Below are 15,937 nucleotides of genomic sequence, written 5' to 3' on the forward strand. Positions count from 1 at the left end.
GAACCCTATGGGAGGGGGCGCCTCCACTTGCCTTGGGGGGCACTCCTCCCCCCTTGGCCGCTGCCCCCCCTAGAGATCCCATCTCTAGGGCCGGCGCCCCCCCCTGGGGGCCTATATAAAGGAGGGGGAGGGAGGGCAGCCGCACCGTGAAGTCTTGGCGCCTCCCTCTCCCCTGCTACACCTCTCCCTCTCGCAGAAGCTCGGCGAAGCTCTGCCGGAACTCTGCTGCATCCGCCACCACGCCGTCGTGCTGCTGGATCTTCATCAACCTCTCCTTCCCCCTTGCTGGATCAAGAAGGAGGAGACGTCATCCGCTCCGTACGTGTGTTGAACGCGGAGGTGCTGTCCGTTCGGCACTTGGTCATCGGTGATTTGGATCACGACGAGTACGACTCCCTCAACCCGTTCTCTTGAACGCTTCCGCTCGCGATCTACAAGGGTATGTAGATGCACTCCAATCACTCGTTGCTAGATGAACTCATAGATGGATCTTGGAGAAACCGTAGGAAATTTTTTAATTTTCTGCAACGTTCCCCAACAAAATGTGCAATTTAAATAAGTGTTTTCTTTTGTGAAGCAAGCTAGTGAAAAGTGAAATGTAGGTTCTGGACTGTGTAATAGTCACTATGAAAAGTGAAATTGTAATGTATCATTGTGAAACTGATTATTTTAACATGTGAAATATACGTTTGAATTTAAACATGCTCAAAACATATCCAAGATTAATCTCATTTTAAAGGTTTTGGCACAAGGAGTTCAAATATAAAAAAGTTTCAAAAGGAAATATATGGTTTAAAAGATATGGATGTTTTAAATTAGCTAAGGCGAAAGAAATTGTTGGATTTATTGTGCGGGAGAAGAAAAAGTGATTCTGCCGCACTATCATACATGCATGTGAAGTACACAGATGGAGCCTAAGTGCTAAAGAGAGAGTGTGATAATACGAAGATGAATAAACTAGGAAAGAAGTGCAATACAATGATATTTGGCCCACATAGTGTGAGATGGCAGCTCCCAATTGGAGACTAACTTGCCGGCACCTCACGGAACCGCGCAATTTTCCGCTTCGACAAACTTCCTCATAGTATAAGTGCCGCAAAGCGACGTGATGTTAAGGTTCGCTTCTACATTGTTTGTCTGTTTTGAAATTTGGTCGTGTACATACTAGATAGCTCTACAGGTTCTTGACATGATGTTGTTACATAGCGGCTATACTTGGTACCAATAACTTTATACATATATATTACCCTTCATAAGCAAAGAATTTTGCCAAAAGATGAGACAATCATTCTTCATTTGAGAAGTTTATCACTAGTGGCAAGGGGGAAAACAGTGTAGTCGGGGGTTTTGTTGTGCACTCGAAGCAAATTGGATAGAGAAAATGGAAGATGAAAAAATTGTTAAATTGTACAGTGGAGGGAAAAATAAAAATTAACAAAAAGCTGCGCATCCAGGGAATCGAACCCTGGTCAGTACCGTGGGAGCGTACTATGATACCACTACACCAGATGCGCTTCTTGTTTAAGATGCCCCAAGACCCCTTTATATAATAGCTAACGGAGAAGACGTGAACCAAAATTAGACCGGGATCATAGTACGCTACTCCCTCCATTGCTATAGAGGATCATTTCCAAAACCATCTTGGCGTCCATAAGATCTTGCGCTATCGCCAGAGATCTTCCCTCTATAAGTGGGCGAAAACTAATCCTACTATAAATCATATTCAGAAATGTTGTATAAAGCAGTAGCATCGTGCATGGAGCATAAATGATGTGAACAATGGAAGTGGAGCTATCTGAGTATGAGCCGAGATCATGGAGCATAGAATACTACATTAGCAAATTGTTTCAAAGCTACTACTAACATTTTCCGTCAATTGCACCATTCAAAGTACGTTGTAAGGCATTCTCAAAAAAAAGAGTACGTTGTACGGCATAGACAAACAAATGCAAACTGAACTCATGATTTTACGAAGAAAATCTATTTGAAGCTAAGAAATCATGAAGGAGATGGACATCTATGGCATGCACAACTAAACAGAAGTGCACAAACCCTAACTGAAAGTGTGAACTATTGTTGGTCTATTCAACGTCCGGCAATGGAGTGCAACTGCAAGAACAGGAACAACTTACTCAAGTCGAAGCCTTGGCCGCTGCCGCCCGCATCACCTCCGCCACCTCCACCGTTGCCGCCGGCGTCCGAGTGAACTCCTCCACCGTCCCCTGCGTGGTAGCCGTGGATGTCCGAGCGAGTGCCTCCGTGGCTGGCAAAGTCTCCATGGTGGTCCGCACATTGTCCGTCCGCCCCATCTCCCCTATGGCCGGCGCCATCGGCTCGTCCGTACTCTTGTATCTCCTCACACTCCCAGTCCCAGTGGATGGGTTGATTCAGACCGAATAGAGACATCGTTTGGGACGGCTAGGTTTGAAAGAAGAAGAAGAGGGGTGTGGTGAACTGCGAAGGCCGTTGCCGGGCTTTGTGAATAAAGTTAAATAGGGGGAGATGAAAACGAAATCTGATATCAGTCCAGCAGGCGCCCATTGTCGGGTGATTATTTCGTCAGAGACCAGCTTAATTTGCCTTCCCTTGAATCCCCTCAAACCGCGGTGAACGTTACTGCAGATTCCAAAGCGAATGGAGATTAACCGGCGCGGGGCGCGATGGAGCTTACGTTGCATGAGGGGCATGCGACCAAGCGCTCCTAGCGAGAGATTTTTTTAAAAAAAAAAATTGACGGGTCTAGCTAGAGATTTTTTAATGAAGGGCCGGCGTGGCCAGGCCATGGCCGGGCTCCGGGTAGAAAAACGGCCTGAGCTCCGGAAGAGAAGAAAAAAAAAACTGAGACGCCGACCATATCCGGAATTCGGGATGGTGGGGGGATCGTCGAAGATGGTTACATCTTCTGGACCTCACGCGTTTGTTGCTGCCAAAGCGGTTTTCCCCTTTGCCACGCACGCATACGTTCCCGTCCAAGCCAATCGCCCCGCGCTCCAACGCACATCGCCGACGACGCGCGCGGAGCTATCTGCAGAGACCGTCGCCGCCGGCGAGCAAGCGGGCTCAGAACCGGACGTGAGCCCGCCTCGGCGTTGCTCCACCACTGCTTGCTGGGTCCCAATCCTATCCTACCCTACTCATCCTCCCGCCTCATTTTTGCAAAACTGTGCTGAAGCTTACAAGCTGTTATAATAAACATCCATCATCCATGGATCTTGTTATAGTACCAGTTTAACATATGCAGGTTCTATGCTAATGGATATACACTGTCCGGTTCATCTCTTCCAACTATGATCCCAGGCCGGCGTCACCCTATGCATCACGGAGCCTTCGCTGCTATATCCCCCCAGGGGTCCCGAGGGAGCCAACCAACATGGACAGGTTAAATCATCAGTTTAATCGGAGGTCGCTTGCATTGGTTAAGGTGCTCCGCATGCAGATGGCCGTCTTCGGTGGTGGCGCGGCATCAGACCTTGTGCCCGTTGGTCGATCCGTTCTGCTCCCCCATCTTGTGGAACTCGGCCTGGATCACCTCAACGATCTTCGCGTCGTTTGGGTCAGGCTCCGGGATGCTCACATGCAATGATCCCATCTTGAGGAGCTCCTTGTGCGACGATTGCTGGTTGGTGAGCTCGTAGAGCTCTTTGTGGAAAGGGTGGTCAGGGGAGAAGCAATCGTCGGCGTTGGAAGATGAATGCTTGGATGAGCCTGATCCCTCTCGTCGGCAGAAATGGGGGAGAGCTGAGTAGTCCATAATCTACACAATTTTGAGCAAGGGGACATGTCACTCTAACTTTGGATTTCAGACAAAATAAATGCTACACAAAGGTAATGTTTTCTTCTCCACCACCATATTGGTGGTTGCAGTAGTAGTAATATTACTCAGCGGTTAAGAATCTATGCAAAACAATACGAGAGAGCAACAAAATAATAACTAAAAAATACCTTTAGAAGTTCATCTCTCCCACAACCACTCAAAACTTTAACCTTCTTTTTTGTCCTCTCCTGCAATAGGGGCTTCACAACCTACCAGTATGCTCAAATGAAATGACAGTTAGCATTCACTACAAAATTTGCTGAGACAATCTGAGGACGGGCTTTTGATGGAAAAATCATTGTACCTTCCAGCATGCAGAGAATATATATGGAACATTAACTATGTAATATGTCTCTGACTTCTCAGGGTAGTTCAGATCATCAACAGTTGATATTGAACTCAGCATCTGTAATTCAAACAACAGCAAAAATGTCACGCTAGCTCACCATAACACATAAGCAACACAAGTAATGAGCACTCTGCAATTTTATCAGAAAAATAAATATTATGGCACAAAAACAACAAACTAGTCCTGTAAGATTAGTATTAACATTTATTTTATTTTTTTATGCTAGACTGTGTTGACCTCAAAGATTTAAGAGTAATTCCTCTAAAAATTTAACGTGGTAAGGTAAAACCTGAGTACAAGTGTGGTCATATCCCTTGATGTATTAAAACATGCTTATTTCAGCAGCATTTAAGTTCATTCATGTATAGGACAAGCTCAGAGAAGAAAACCATTTTGAGAAGACTATAATATGTACCTTCATTTGGCTCAGTGCTGACAACTTTAAACCAGTCATGTCGAGAACTTTAACGCAAGTGGTGATCGGGCGTCCAAACTTTTCCGTCAACATGGGCTAAGTGTGATGTGAACAAACATAAGAAGAAGGATATGTGTTAACATAAAAATTAAGATTTGAGCATTTAGCTCCATACTTACCAAAATTATGCGATCACGGTATTCGTTAATCTGAATATGAGATTGCACATAGTAGTGCACCTGAAAAGGAACTTCAGTTGACAAAATGGGGAAATGGTACTCCAGAACTAGCGTAAGTTGGTTGATTAGTTGATCCCATAAGAGAGGTACCCATTACTTCAATAACAAAGCATTGGCAGTAAGATATAACTATGTCAACCACTAAACAGGGATCGTATCATTTTAATACCCAACAAATATACTTAAGTTACATGAACCTCAAAACGGTATCTAGTCTATACTACGGAAGGTGAAAACTATCAAGTTTCGTAGTTTTTGTCGTAGCCTACTTAATAAATACGGAGTAGTAAGCATCTGAGAAAGTACCGAAGCTTTGTCGTATGTGCTCTGACCAACACCAATGCCAAAAACTGGAAGACCCTGCCAACAAGAGAAAAAAATCAAAACAAATTATTAGGAGTCTAAAACTCAACTAAATCTTTTCTTTACTACTCCCTCTGTCCCATAATATAAGAGCGTTTTTGACACTACACTAGTGTCAAAAACGCTCTTATATTATGGGACGGAGGGAGTAGTATTATAAAGATCTAAATTGGTGGCGGTTCGTTCATATTACTTAAAAATTGCGGCAGTTGTCAACCACTCTATGCAGTACATATGGTTGATTGGGCTTACATTTTGAGATAAACAATTTTATACGAGCTCAAGGACTGTGGTGGCACAAGCATTTAAACAACTGATAATATATAATAAATCCGTAGCAATGCACAAGCATTTAGCTGGGTTAATTAACAACCACACTACCAATATTTTTTGGTGGGCTAGCTAAAAGAAACATTGATGGGCAGAGACTTGGGTAACACATAGCAAGCAAAAACATAAGTTATTCATGAAATTTCAGACCATTCCGTGAAAGGGCCAATAACTCTTTGATGGTGTGTTACAAGAAGTCAAAGAACATTATCTGATGTTGTCCTACAGGATGACACATTTAGTGGGAACAGTCAATGACACAGAAATAAATGAGGAACATGCCCCAACCTCCAGCATGTCTTAATAATAAAGGAATATTAAGCCAGCAGCAATAATCACAGCTTCAAACAAGAGTTATCCTAAAGCGCCATGCTTTATTTTTGAACTTAACCATACCTAAGCTTATGTCATAGTTTGCTAAACACTAACAGTCCCTTGGGCTCTTCCTAGCTAGAAGGTCCGTCACAACTCACAACTTTGCAGCTCTGACTGGGACAACATTCTATGGAAGGTTGCAGATCAACAAAATTAAACATTAACCTCTTCAATTCTGCCAACTTTGTTCAGTAGTATCCATTCATTTGTCAATAAAAATAATTTGATTAACCGGTAGACGTGACCTAGAACACTAACAGCTAAAAGGGTGTGCCCATTTTCTTGCACACAAACATGCATGGAAACAAGTAGTTGCATCATGAATTCATGATCAATTATTCAGGATAAGAAACATATTACTAGTGTTAGTAGATTTCTATACCTCCTTGGTGTATCCTGAGAGTCCAACAAGTTGTGAATCACGTATTGATCTGTATAAATCTACTGGGAGTATAGGTCTCTGTACATGTCCAATGTAGTCAGCGATTAGTGATTAACAGAATATATGAAATAAGATATTAACAACAAGAGCTTGAAATTGTATACGGATAAGAGATTCTGCCATGCTAGTAAGATCTTAGTACCTAACAGGATTATTATTATAACCCATAAGGATTACTCACCTCCAATACACTATCAATTTCATTTTCAATCCTCCAATTCAAAGAATCTACAAGCTGCAGAAACAATATTCAAACCCAATTAAGCAGTTAATAACCTTAAGAATATAATTTATCTGTTCCTTTATTGGATAAGAAAATATGAGAAAGACTACCATTTTATGAGCCTTGGAAACGTTCCATTCTCTAGCCTTGAGAAAGCGCAACATTGTTTCTCTAGGGTGGCCTTGGTGCACATTCTGAAATAAACGAGATATGTTTACAAACCTCCGCAACCACTGATAGAAGTGATTTATTCCAAATATTTAAATAGCTGCAGATGCATGAAATTCTGATCTGCGATTCATCAGATTATGGTTCATGAAACTAATAAGAAACTTCCAAAATAATTCTTCTATGAACCAAAATATTTTTTACTGTTACATAACATATTGACAGTCATTTGTGATTGGGATCCACCAATGAAAATCATAAAAATCTAAGGCTAGAATTAAACCTTCCAGATAGAGATAGAAGTGGTCATTTACTGATTTCTGCCCCACTAGTGGTAGCTAACTAGCTATTTTCTTGCAATACAACAGTAGCCAGAAAGGGCTACAAAAAAGGAATATAACTCAAGGTTGGTTTATTTGGCCACTCAAATTATTAACATTTGATGAGCCTTCAATGGCCAAAAGAAAGAAAATACAAAGACATAGTAATATCTATATCACCTTTGATGATTATACCAACTACTGGTGTCGTAGTTACATGTAGTACCAAAAGTAACAGTATATGTTCTTGCAGGGCCAATTATGTATGGATATCATGGTTTTGGTCTTATTTTCATTTCATTGGAAAATAACTAGTATTAAAAAATTATTTTCCAAAAAATGTTAAATTACTAGGGGTAAATAGCAAAGTGGACAGGATTGGTCAGAATCAGACATTGTTCAATTGAATCCGGCACATCCCTAGGTGCTGTAACAAATTGAACTGATTCTGCACTTCTGATGAGTTCTGAATTCCAATGCAGTGTTGCCATCCCAATTTCACTACACTAACAATTATGCTTCAAATAAGTTGGCATTGCTTACCTTCAAGATTTAGCGCACGTGTAACATGTTTCCTCTTAATTTTATAGACATTTAATTAAATGGTAGCATAAAGACATATTGAAATGCCCCGCCTTTACTGTTAACGTGCATGCGTCCAGATAGTTCGGTGAACATCGGAGGTCAAAAAGGGAATAATGCCACAGCAGTCAAAACGTCGTATACGAGAGGTGACTGCGGACCTAATAAGATGGCAAACGCATGATGTTTTGGCGAGTATATCCACATTAACTCAGCTCACTCAGTAGACCTGAGAACAGCAAAACGCCACCATCCATCGGCTGCATAAAACAGGATGATCCACGATGCCACCAACGAACGCCAACCCATGCAATCGTAATTGGACGTCATCGAACATGCAACGTCGGCACACTAGACAGCTAAAGCGCCACTATACCCTCGCCTCACCAACCCATAGGAAGTGCACCAGCTTCGCTTGCCGCCTATTCGGACATGGATGATGGATCAAGCACCACTCTCCAAACACACCGCCCACCTGACAACTCATGACTGACAAGATCATACCTCTAGCATGTGGCATTAACCAAGAGAGGCTCAGAGATTAGCCCATTTTGCAGTAAAAGATTTAGGACATCCCAGGCTATAGAAGAATACGCGGAGTAGCTCACTCCCCCCCGCACCGAATCAGATCAAATCTGTAGGGCACCGAGAATAGCTAATCTACGCCATGATCCAGTGACAGGAGCTACGAGAATCCATAAGAATGAGTAGCAAGATCCAAGATTTGGCCACAGGTGCACGCAGGCCAGATCCGTACCTGGAACGTCCTCCTCAGCGGCGCGTCCACTGCAAGCAAAGAACCAGATCACGTCAGGGCGCCGCCACAATCGCGAAAAGAACTCATGCTGGAGCGGAGAAGGGGAGAGGGAGGGCGAGAGTGACGCACGCACCTTGATCCATGAGGATGCCGAGCTGCCTGACGGCGTCCTCGGCGGCGGCCCCCATTGCACGCCGCCGCGGGAGGGGGCGGCCGGGAAGCTCGAGAGATCGGCGGGCCCGATCCGGTGGCCGGATGGAGGGGGCTTGGTCGATTGGAAGGTGGCTCCGAGTTCTTGGTGGCGTCCTGTGGGCGCCTTGGCTTGGACGGCCGCTTCTGGTTTATGGGTGTGTGCTGCTGCTCGTCGTCTGTCGCGGTGATTGTCTGCTTGCCTGAATGAATGCTCCTGGCGATGCTCGGTGCGACGGTGCGCGAGGGGGAAGCGTACGTCACACTGGAGTAGTAAACTCGACTTTTGGGGGAAGAGAGTGGGAGACAGCGATGGAAATAAAAAGTCAATGTATTTGGACTGCGTTCTGGACGGCGCACCGCGAACTACGAACGTTTCGACATGGAAGGCGTAAGAGCAGCTCCAATGGATGATGTATTCTACGGTAGATGACGTATTTTAGGGCATCTTCAACGCCGACCCTCAAATCGTCCGCAACTGTCCGGATCAGATTTGTTTTGCCATCCAACCGGTCGTATAGCGGTCCACTCGACGGTTCAGACGTGTTTTTTCTCGCAAACCGAAGACAAACTGGGGGACCTTGCGGGCGTCCGAAACGCTGCCACGTTCGCGTCTGACTAACCCGGCCCACCAAACAACCCTACCCGCCTCTTCTTCGCTTTCCTTCTGATGCACGCGCCACTTCCCGCACCGCATCAATGCCAGCTCAGAGCATGCAGCGGCCGGCATTAAGGCAACATGATGTGATCGAACGGGAGGGCGGCGCTGACCGACGCGACCTCTCGTGAGACGCCGCTTCAATGCGGGCGTTGCTTCCCAAGGAACCAAGCCGTGCTCCGGCGCCGTCTACATCGCACTCACCGCGTCGCTCTGCACATCCTCGTCCTCACCACCCCTCTTCCTCCACAACTCCGGCGATGGGCAAGTCGTGGGCCTCGGTGCCGGAAGGCGGCGACTCCGGGACGTGCTCCGGATGTTTGTGGCGACGTCGTCCTCATTAGCGGCCGACTCCTCGACGAAGGAGGGGATAGTCATCTCCTTGGTGACGAGGACCAGCCGCCGCCGCAACAGTCGGCGACGAGGGGTGCGGTCTACGTCGTGACTAACGATGAGTACGAGCGGTAGATGGAGGTCATACTCCGTCGCTCCGTCCTCCACGTTAACGGCCCGACGACGCCACCAGAGACGCTCCTCCATGTCAAACCGGAGCTCACGCCCCTCCCTGGTCTCCCCCACGCAACCATGGCGTCCAAATCGGACGCCGCGTGAAGGAGGAGCCCCTCTCGCCGCCACCCTGACACGTCAAGGAGGAGCGGCTCTCGACGCGTGAAGAAGGAGCGGCGCTCTCCGACGCCCCCAAGACTCTATGGGTGTTAGAATACCTTGTGTGCTATCAAACGTCACAACGTAACTGGGTGATTATAAAGATGCTCTACAGGTATCTCCGAAGGTGTTTGTTGGGTTGGCATAGATCAAGATTAGGATTTGTCACTCCGAGTATCAGAGAGGTATCTCTGGGCCCTCTCGGTAATGCACGTCATAATAAAGCCTTGCAAGCAATATGACTAATGAGTTAGTTGCGGGATGATGTATTCCGGAACGAGTAAAGAGACTTTCCGGTAACGAGATTGAACTAGGTATTGTCGTGGTTCTAAGTCTGACAGTAATGTAGGGGGGTAGGAATGGAGAGGAAAGATCCTAGCTATGGAGTAGTTGTATACGCAAGAGATTTACGAGTTCAGGCCCTTCTCGGAGGAAGTAACAGCCCTACATCTCGGAGCCCGGAGGCGGTCGACTGGATTATGCGTATATGAGTTACAGGGGTGCGAACCCTTTATACTGAGGAGAGGGTGGCTTATATAGAGTCCGCCAGACCCCTCCGGCCCTCAGTTATGCAGGGTTTAAGGTACATTAAGGTCGGGCGTTACTGGTAACGCCACAAATAAAGTGCTATGATGACCATAAAGGCTACTTAATGACAGACCGTTTGCGTGCAGAGTGACTTTAGGTCTCCTGGCAGTCGAGTGGTTGGCTTCATGGTTGAGTGTCTTCGAGTCCGTTGAGTGGAACACTTCCGGGTCGACTGAAAGATGTTTTATTCTAGAGATGTCCTTGGGGAGGGTATCTTGGACAGGTCCATGACCCTACCCTAGGTACATAGCTTCATCATTAGCCCCCGAATGGATCGAGGTTTGAGTGGGGAAGGAGTTGAACACACTTCCGACCCATTTTCGTGCTATGAATATGTCTTGTTCTGGATCAATGAACTTAGGTGACGGCACCAACTTATTTTTCAGTCGCCTTGATCCATTCTTTGTATCCGTCGAGTGAATTTCTTTACTTGGAGAACTCCGAACAACAGAGCGGAGGAAATCTTCCGTCTGACGAGTTGCTCTGCAACTCGCGGATTTAGCGGGATTCGAATTTCAGGAAGCGCGCGGGGCGGAGGAGGCTGCAGTAATCGGATGGGATAAGGCATGGATGCCTTGATCTCCGCGCCACCTTTTTCGCCACGTATCGCACGCGCGACTGTTGCGGGATTTGACAGGATTGCCCGGGCCTACAAGTCAGTCACTCGGAAGTAACCTCATATAAGGCGCCGGACGGGGGTTTTTGAACAGTGTGTTCTCATTTCCTCCTCTCTTCCTCAGATTTATCCGTCGCGTTCGCTTCGGCCTCAGTGCCGCTGCCCCGTGCGCGTCTCGCCGGCGACGATGGTGAAAGAGAAGACAGCGGCTCTGGAGCGGGCGAAGAAAGCGACGGCGAAGGCGAAGGGAAGGGCGACCAGTCGGGGCGGATCTTCATCGAGGGCCGGCCTGCCGCAGGGCTGGATCCACGGCGACTGGATCCGCTCAATGATTCGTCAAGAGGACCTTGATGACCTGGCCAATGGAGGAATGATCCCCCATGGATCGGCGCGGCTCCCGGGGAAGGAGTCTGAGCCGCAACCTCAGGAGGGTGAGTGCGTTCTCTTGGCCACCCATGTCGACCGCGGGTTTTCTTTGCCGCCTCACCCTTTCTTTCGGGGATTTCTGAATTTCTTTGGGGCGCAACTCAACCACTTCACACCCAACATCATTGTGTACCTCGCTGCTTTCGTGTCTTTGTGCGAGAATTTCTTGGGTTGTCGGCCTCATTGGGGTCTTTTCAAGCACATTTTTACCTGTCGCTCCCAGACAGTGAAAAAGGCCAATCCGAGTGACGAAAGAACATAAGTGATTCAGATGTGTGGGGGTCTTGGGGTTCAAATGAGGGGGAAAAGTTCTTTTCCGACCATGATCCTACCCGACTCGGTCCGTGGATGGCAGTCGACCTGGTTTTACTGCAAAGACCAACCGACGCCAGGGCAGTCGACCGGACTCCCTCCTTTTTCTATGGACCGAGTGAGGAAACCTTCCTCTTTGAAGGTGATCCTGGAAGAGAAGGCGCAGGTTAAGGTGCTGGTCGAACGTGTTGTCCAGCTTATCCGTGACGGGGTGACCGGCATGGACCTCTTGGAGGTCTTCCTCCGACGACGCATCCAGCCGCTTCAATATCGAGACCATCCGATGTGGATGTATTCTGGTACTGAGGACACCACTCGGATCCACCCGGAGGAGGTCGAGGATGCCACGCTGGAGAGGTGGCTGGCGAGCATCACAGGGAACAAAGACAACCCCCGAGGAACCACGAGGATTCCTCCAGTCGACATCATACGAAGTAGACCAGGTCTGATTCTGCATCTCCGACTGTGACCTTGTTTTCTTCATTTTGTTTGCTTAAAATTAGTCGACTGACTTTTGTCTTGTTTGTTGTCTCCCAGGCTACCACTGAGATGTACTCGATGCCCAACGGGGCGCAAGAACAGGTCGAGGAGGAGGAGGCGAGCGGAGGCAAAGGTGAGGAGGAGTGGCAATCTGATGGTGAGGGGGAAGAGGATGACGACGGCTCCAGTGAAGAGGAGGAGGAGGAAGTCGATCCTCCTCGCTTGGAAAGGCGATCCAAGCTCACCCACGACCCCATGAGCGAGCGTGGCAAAGCGACTGCGCCTGTCGGGAGTCGTCAAAACGTCCTCGGGCGGCTTCTCCGGCGCCGACTGAAAAAGCACCAAAGCATCCACGAGCGGCGTCGTCAAAGCCACCGAAGGCCTTGCCCAAGATGAGAATGACCATTCCCACCATTTCTGGGTAACAGCAGAACTTGCATTTTCTTGTTTAGCAGGGAAAGACTCTTGGTCGACTCATTGACTAACCGACTGGTTTCCGAAATTTGCAGTGCTGCTACCTCCGAGACCTCCGCCAAGAACGAAGACCAGGAAATGGAAGATGCTGCCACCTCCAACCTTGGTACGATCTCTGTAATTTCACTTTTGGTCGATTGGATTCTCGATTTTAACTTTGGATTTTTCCTGTAGCTCCTCCTCATGTCATTGATCTCCCTGATGATGATGACGAGGCGCCACTGAGGCCGAGGAGGAATAGAAAGGCGCCGGCTGGCAAGACCGCTCAGGTTGCATCAGTGCCTGAGACACTGGTTCAGGAGGGTGGCAACATCACTCGAACTTCCGTGTCCTTCGCTGTGCCGCTGACGAGCGCTCGGCCTTCATCGTCGACTGTTGACCCGCCCTCCCTTTTCGCCACACACCACGTCCCAGAGGACCAAGCGGGTGCTGCTAAGGAGGCTATACGCCAGGCGGGGATCATGATGGAGCAGGTGAAGGTGATCCGGGAAGCCAGCCAAGCGGCCTATAATGCTAGCTCAGCCCTTCAGAGCAACGTCCAGGTCAGTTGGTCACCGCTTGTTCTGTTAGGATATGCTATCTGAAGACTTTCTTTCCGAAGATCTTTGTATCTGTACACCCATTGGGTGTGTCGATTGAATTTTTGGATTGGTGGGGGCACGCTGAGTGCACCCACTGGGTGTAGTCCCCGAGATTATGGTGGACTGCTGGCAGTCGACTGTAGTCTTTGTACTTTGAATTTCTTCACTCTAACTTCTTCACTCGGTCTGGTCGGACCATGTCGAATGGAATCTTGGAACCAGTGGGGGCACGCTGAGTGCACCCACTGGGTGTAGTCCTCGAGACCATGGTCGACTGCGGGCAGTCGACTAAGGTCTGGAGAACCTGTTTTTTTAGATCATGATGAGACCGTGGCTGACTGCTGGCAGTTAACTATGGTTTAGGATCATAACCTTTTTGTCTCTTTCGGTCGACTGATCGGACCGAGTCAGTAGAACCAGTGGGGTTACGCTGAGTGCACCCACTGGGTGTAGTCCCCGAGACTACTGTTGAATATTTTGATTCGGTTGTAGTCTTAGAAATGTTACGATTTTTCTCTTAGTCACTCGGAAGAAACCTATCTTTGATGTCTGTCGACTGACCCTCCGCAGAAATGTTGCGAGCTTGTGGGTCGCTATACTGAATTGGAAAACAAACATATCTAGCTCGACCTTGACTTGAAGCTTGTTCAGGAGAACTTTAAGAAGGCGAAAGATGAAGCGAAAGGTATGGTTAGTGAGAATCTTGACGACTGTCTTTATCTTTCTGCCCATTCCTAATTCTGATCTCATTGTCACTTTGCAGATAAAATGAAGGAGGCTCTGAAGAAGAAGGACCATGACCTTCCCGAAGCGCAGAAGGCAGCTTCGGACAAAACGAAGCTTGCGGAAGAAAAACTGGCTTCAGTCGGTAAACTTGAAGAGGAGAACGCCAATCTGAAAGCTGCTCTCGACGCGGCCAACAAGGAGGTCGGCTGTCTGAAGAATGATAAAATAGCTCTGACTGACAAGGCTAGCGAACTAGCGGGGAAGAAGAACGATCTGGAGGCTTATCTGGGAGGGCTCGCCAAGAAGTTATTCATCATGCTTGAAGGTAATCTCTTCTATCCGACTGAATTGTTATCATCGACTCATCATAGAACTGTTGGCTTAACTTCGAATTGTGTTTACAGAATTCTGCCAAAACTTCGAGGAGGAGACCAGTCGAGTGGAGACAATCTTGGACCCCATTAACTCTCCTCTGAAGGATGAAGCCGCTATGAACGTGCTTCGACTGGAGTCTTGTGTTGCTGGAGTTGTTGACTACCTTGCTCGACTGAAGGTTGCGACGTCGCGAATCGACACGACACTCTGGCCGGGAGAGACGCTTCAAAATGACCTCGAGTCTCTAATGACTCGACTGAATGAAGTTCCAGGTCGAGTGCAAGAATGGAAGGAGTCTTCTGCCAGGTGCGGTGCTGACGTTGCTCTATCCCTGGTCCATGTTCACTGCAAGGATGCGCGAGAGGACAAGCTGGCGTCCATCAAAGTGGCCAATACCAAGAAGCACGACTTCCAATCTTTCATTGAGACCTTCATTGCTGCTGCCACTCGGATTGCTGACGGAATCGACCTGGACCAGTTTGTCGCGCCCTCCAGTCCTCCGCCTGAGGAGTAAGAAAAACTTCTATGCTTCGCCTTAAATTTGCCTCGGAATGCCGAGTGGTTTTGTAACCGATAAACTTTTACAGGCTCGACGCCTGAGCACTTCTGAATCCGTAGGATGTTATCTGAACTTGGCTTATCGTTGAATATGCTTGCACTTGCCTTCGAGCGAACTTTGTTCTTCACTCGGAATATACTTTAATGCTTGAGACGCAGCTCTGAGGTGGAAAGTCCAGTCGACCTGCACTTCATCGCTCTTGCGGGTAGGGATGGAGCACAGATTGCAGTCGACCTGCGTCCTTGCAGCTCAGGATGGAGCAAACATTGTATTTGTGGCGTAGCTCCGAAGGAGAAGGCAACAGTCAACCTACACCTCGCCGTCCTTGCAGAGCGCACCTTGTATTTGTGGCGTAGCTTCGAAGGAGAAGGTAGCAGTCGACCTACACCTGGTCGTCCTTGCAGAGCACACGTTGTATTTGTGGCGTAGCTCCAAAGGAGAAGGTAGCAGTCGACCTGCACCTCGTCGTCCTTGCAGAGTGCACATTGTATTTGTGGCGTAGCTCCGAAGGAGAAGGTAGCAGTCGACCTGCACCTCGTCGTCCCTACAGAGTGCACGTTGTATTTGTGGCGTAGCTCCAAAGGAGAAGGTAGCAGTCGACCTGCACCTCGTCGTCCTTGCAGAGCGGAATGGATCAAATACTTAGGCGAGTACTGGACTGCAGCTTAGCCCCCGAGTGGGAGGATTCATCTCCACTCAGTAGGATTTTTAAATACTTAGGCGAGTACTGGACTGCAGCTAAGCCCCCGAGTGGGAGGATTGCTCTCCACTCGGTAGGATTTTTAAATACGTAGGCGAGTACTTGGACTGCAGCTAAGCCCCCGAGTGGGAGGATTGCTCTCCACTCGGTAGGATTTTTAGATACTTAGGCGAGTACTGGACTGCAGCTAAGCCCCCGAGTGGGAGGATT

The 15,937-nt window shown here is 47.9% G+C and overlaps 1 protein-coding gene and 1 non-coding gene across 2 annotated transcripts; both read right to left on the reverse strand.

The window, feature by feature from the left end:
• Positions 1–1,443: 1,443 nt before the first annotated feature.
• TRNAG-CCC lies at positions 1,444–1,514 on the reverse strand. Its single transcript has one exon. It is a non-coding gene; the product is annotated as a tRNA-Gly (tRNA).
• Positions 1,515–3,162: 1,648 nt separating this feature from the next.
• LOC119322812 (phosphatidylinositol/phosphatidylcholine transfer protein SFH2-like) lies at positions 3,163–8,866 on the reverse strand. The gene is made up of 11 exons (XM_037596345.1): positions 8,511–8,866; positions 8,378–8,406; positions 6,661–6,744; positions 6,509–6,562; positions 6,268–6,345; positions 5,124–5,177; positions 4,758–4,817; positions 4,579–4,674; positions 4,119–4,220; positions 3,943–4,023; positions 3,163–3,754 (listed from the first exon to the last, which is right to left on the reverse strand). Exons 1-11 carry the CDS (start codon positions 8,563–8,565, stop codon positions 3,464–3,466), a joined length of 984 nt encoding a protein of 327 aa, XP_037452242.1. The 5' UTR covers positions 8,566–8,866; the 3' UTR covers positions 3,163–3,463.
• Between the last annotated feature and the right edge of the window lie 7,071 nt (positions 8,867–15,937).

The sequence above is a fragment of the Triticum dicoccoides genome, chromosome 6B (assembly GCF_002162155.2).
Source record: "Triticum dicoccoides isolate Atlit2015 ecotype Zavitan chromosome 6B, WEW_v2.0, whole genome shotgun sequence".
NCBI lineage: Eukaryota > Viridiplantae > Streptophyta > Magnoliopsida > Poales > Poaceae > Triticum > Triticum dicoccoides.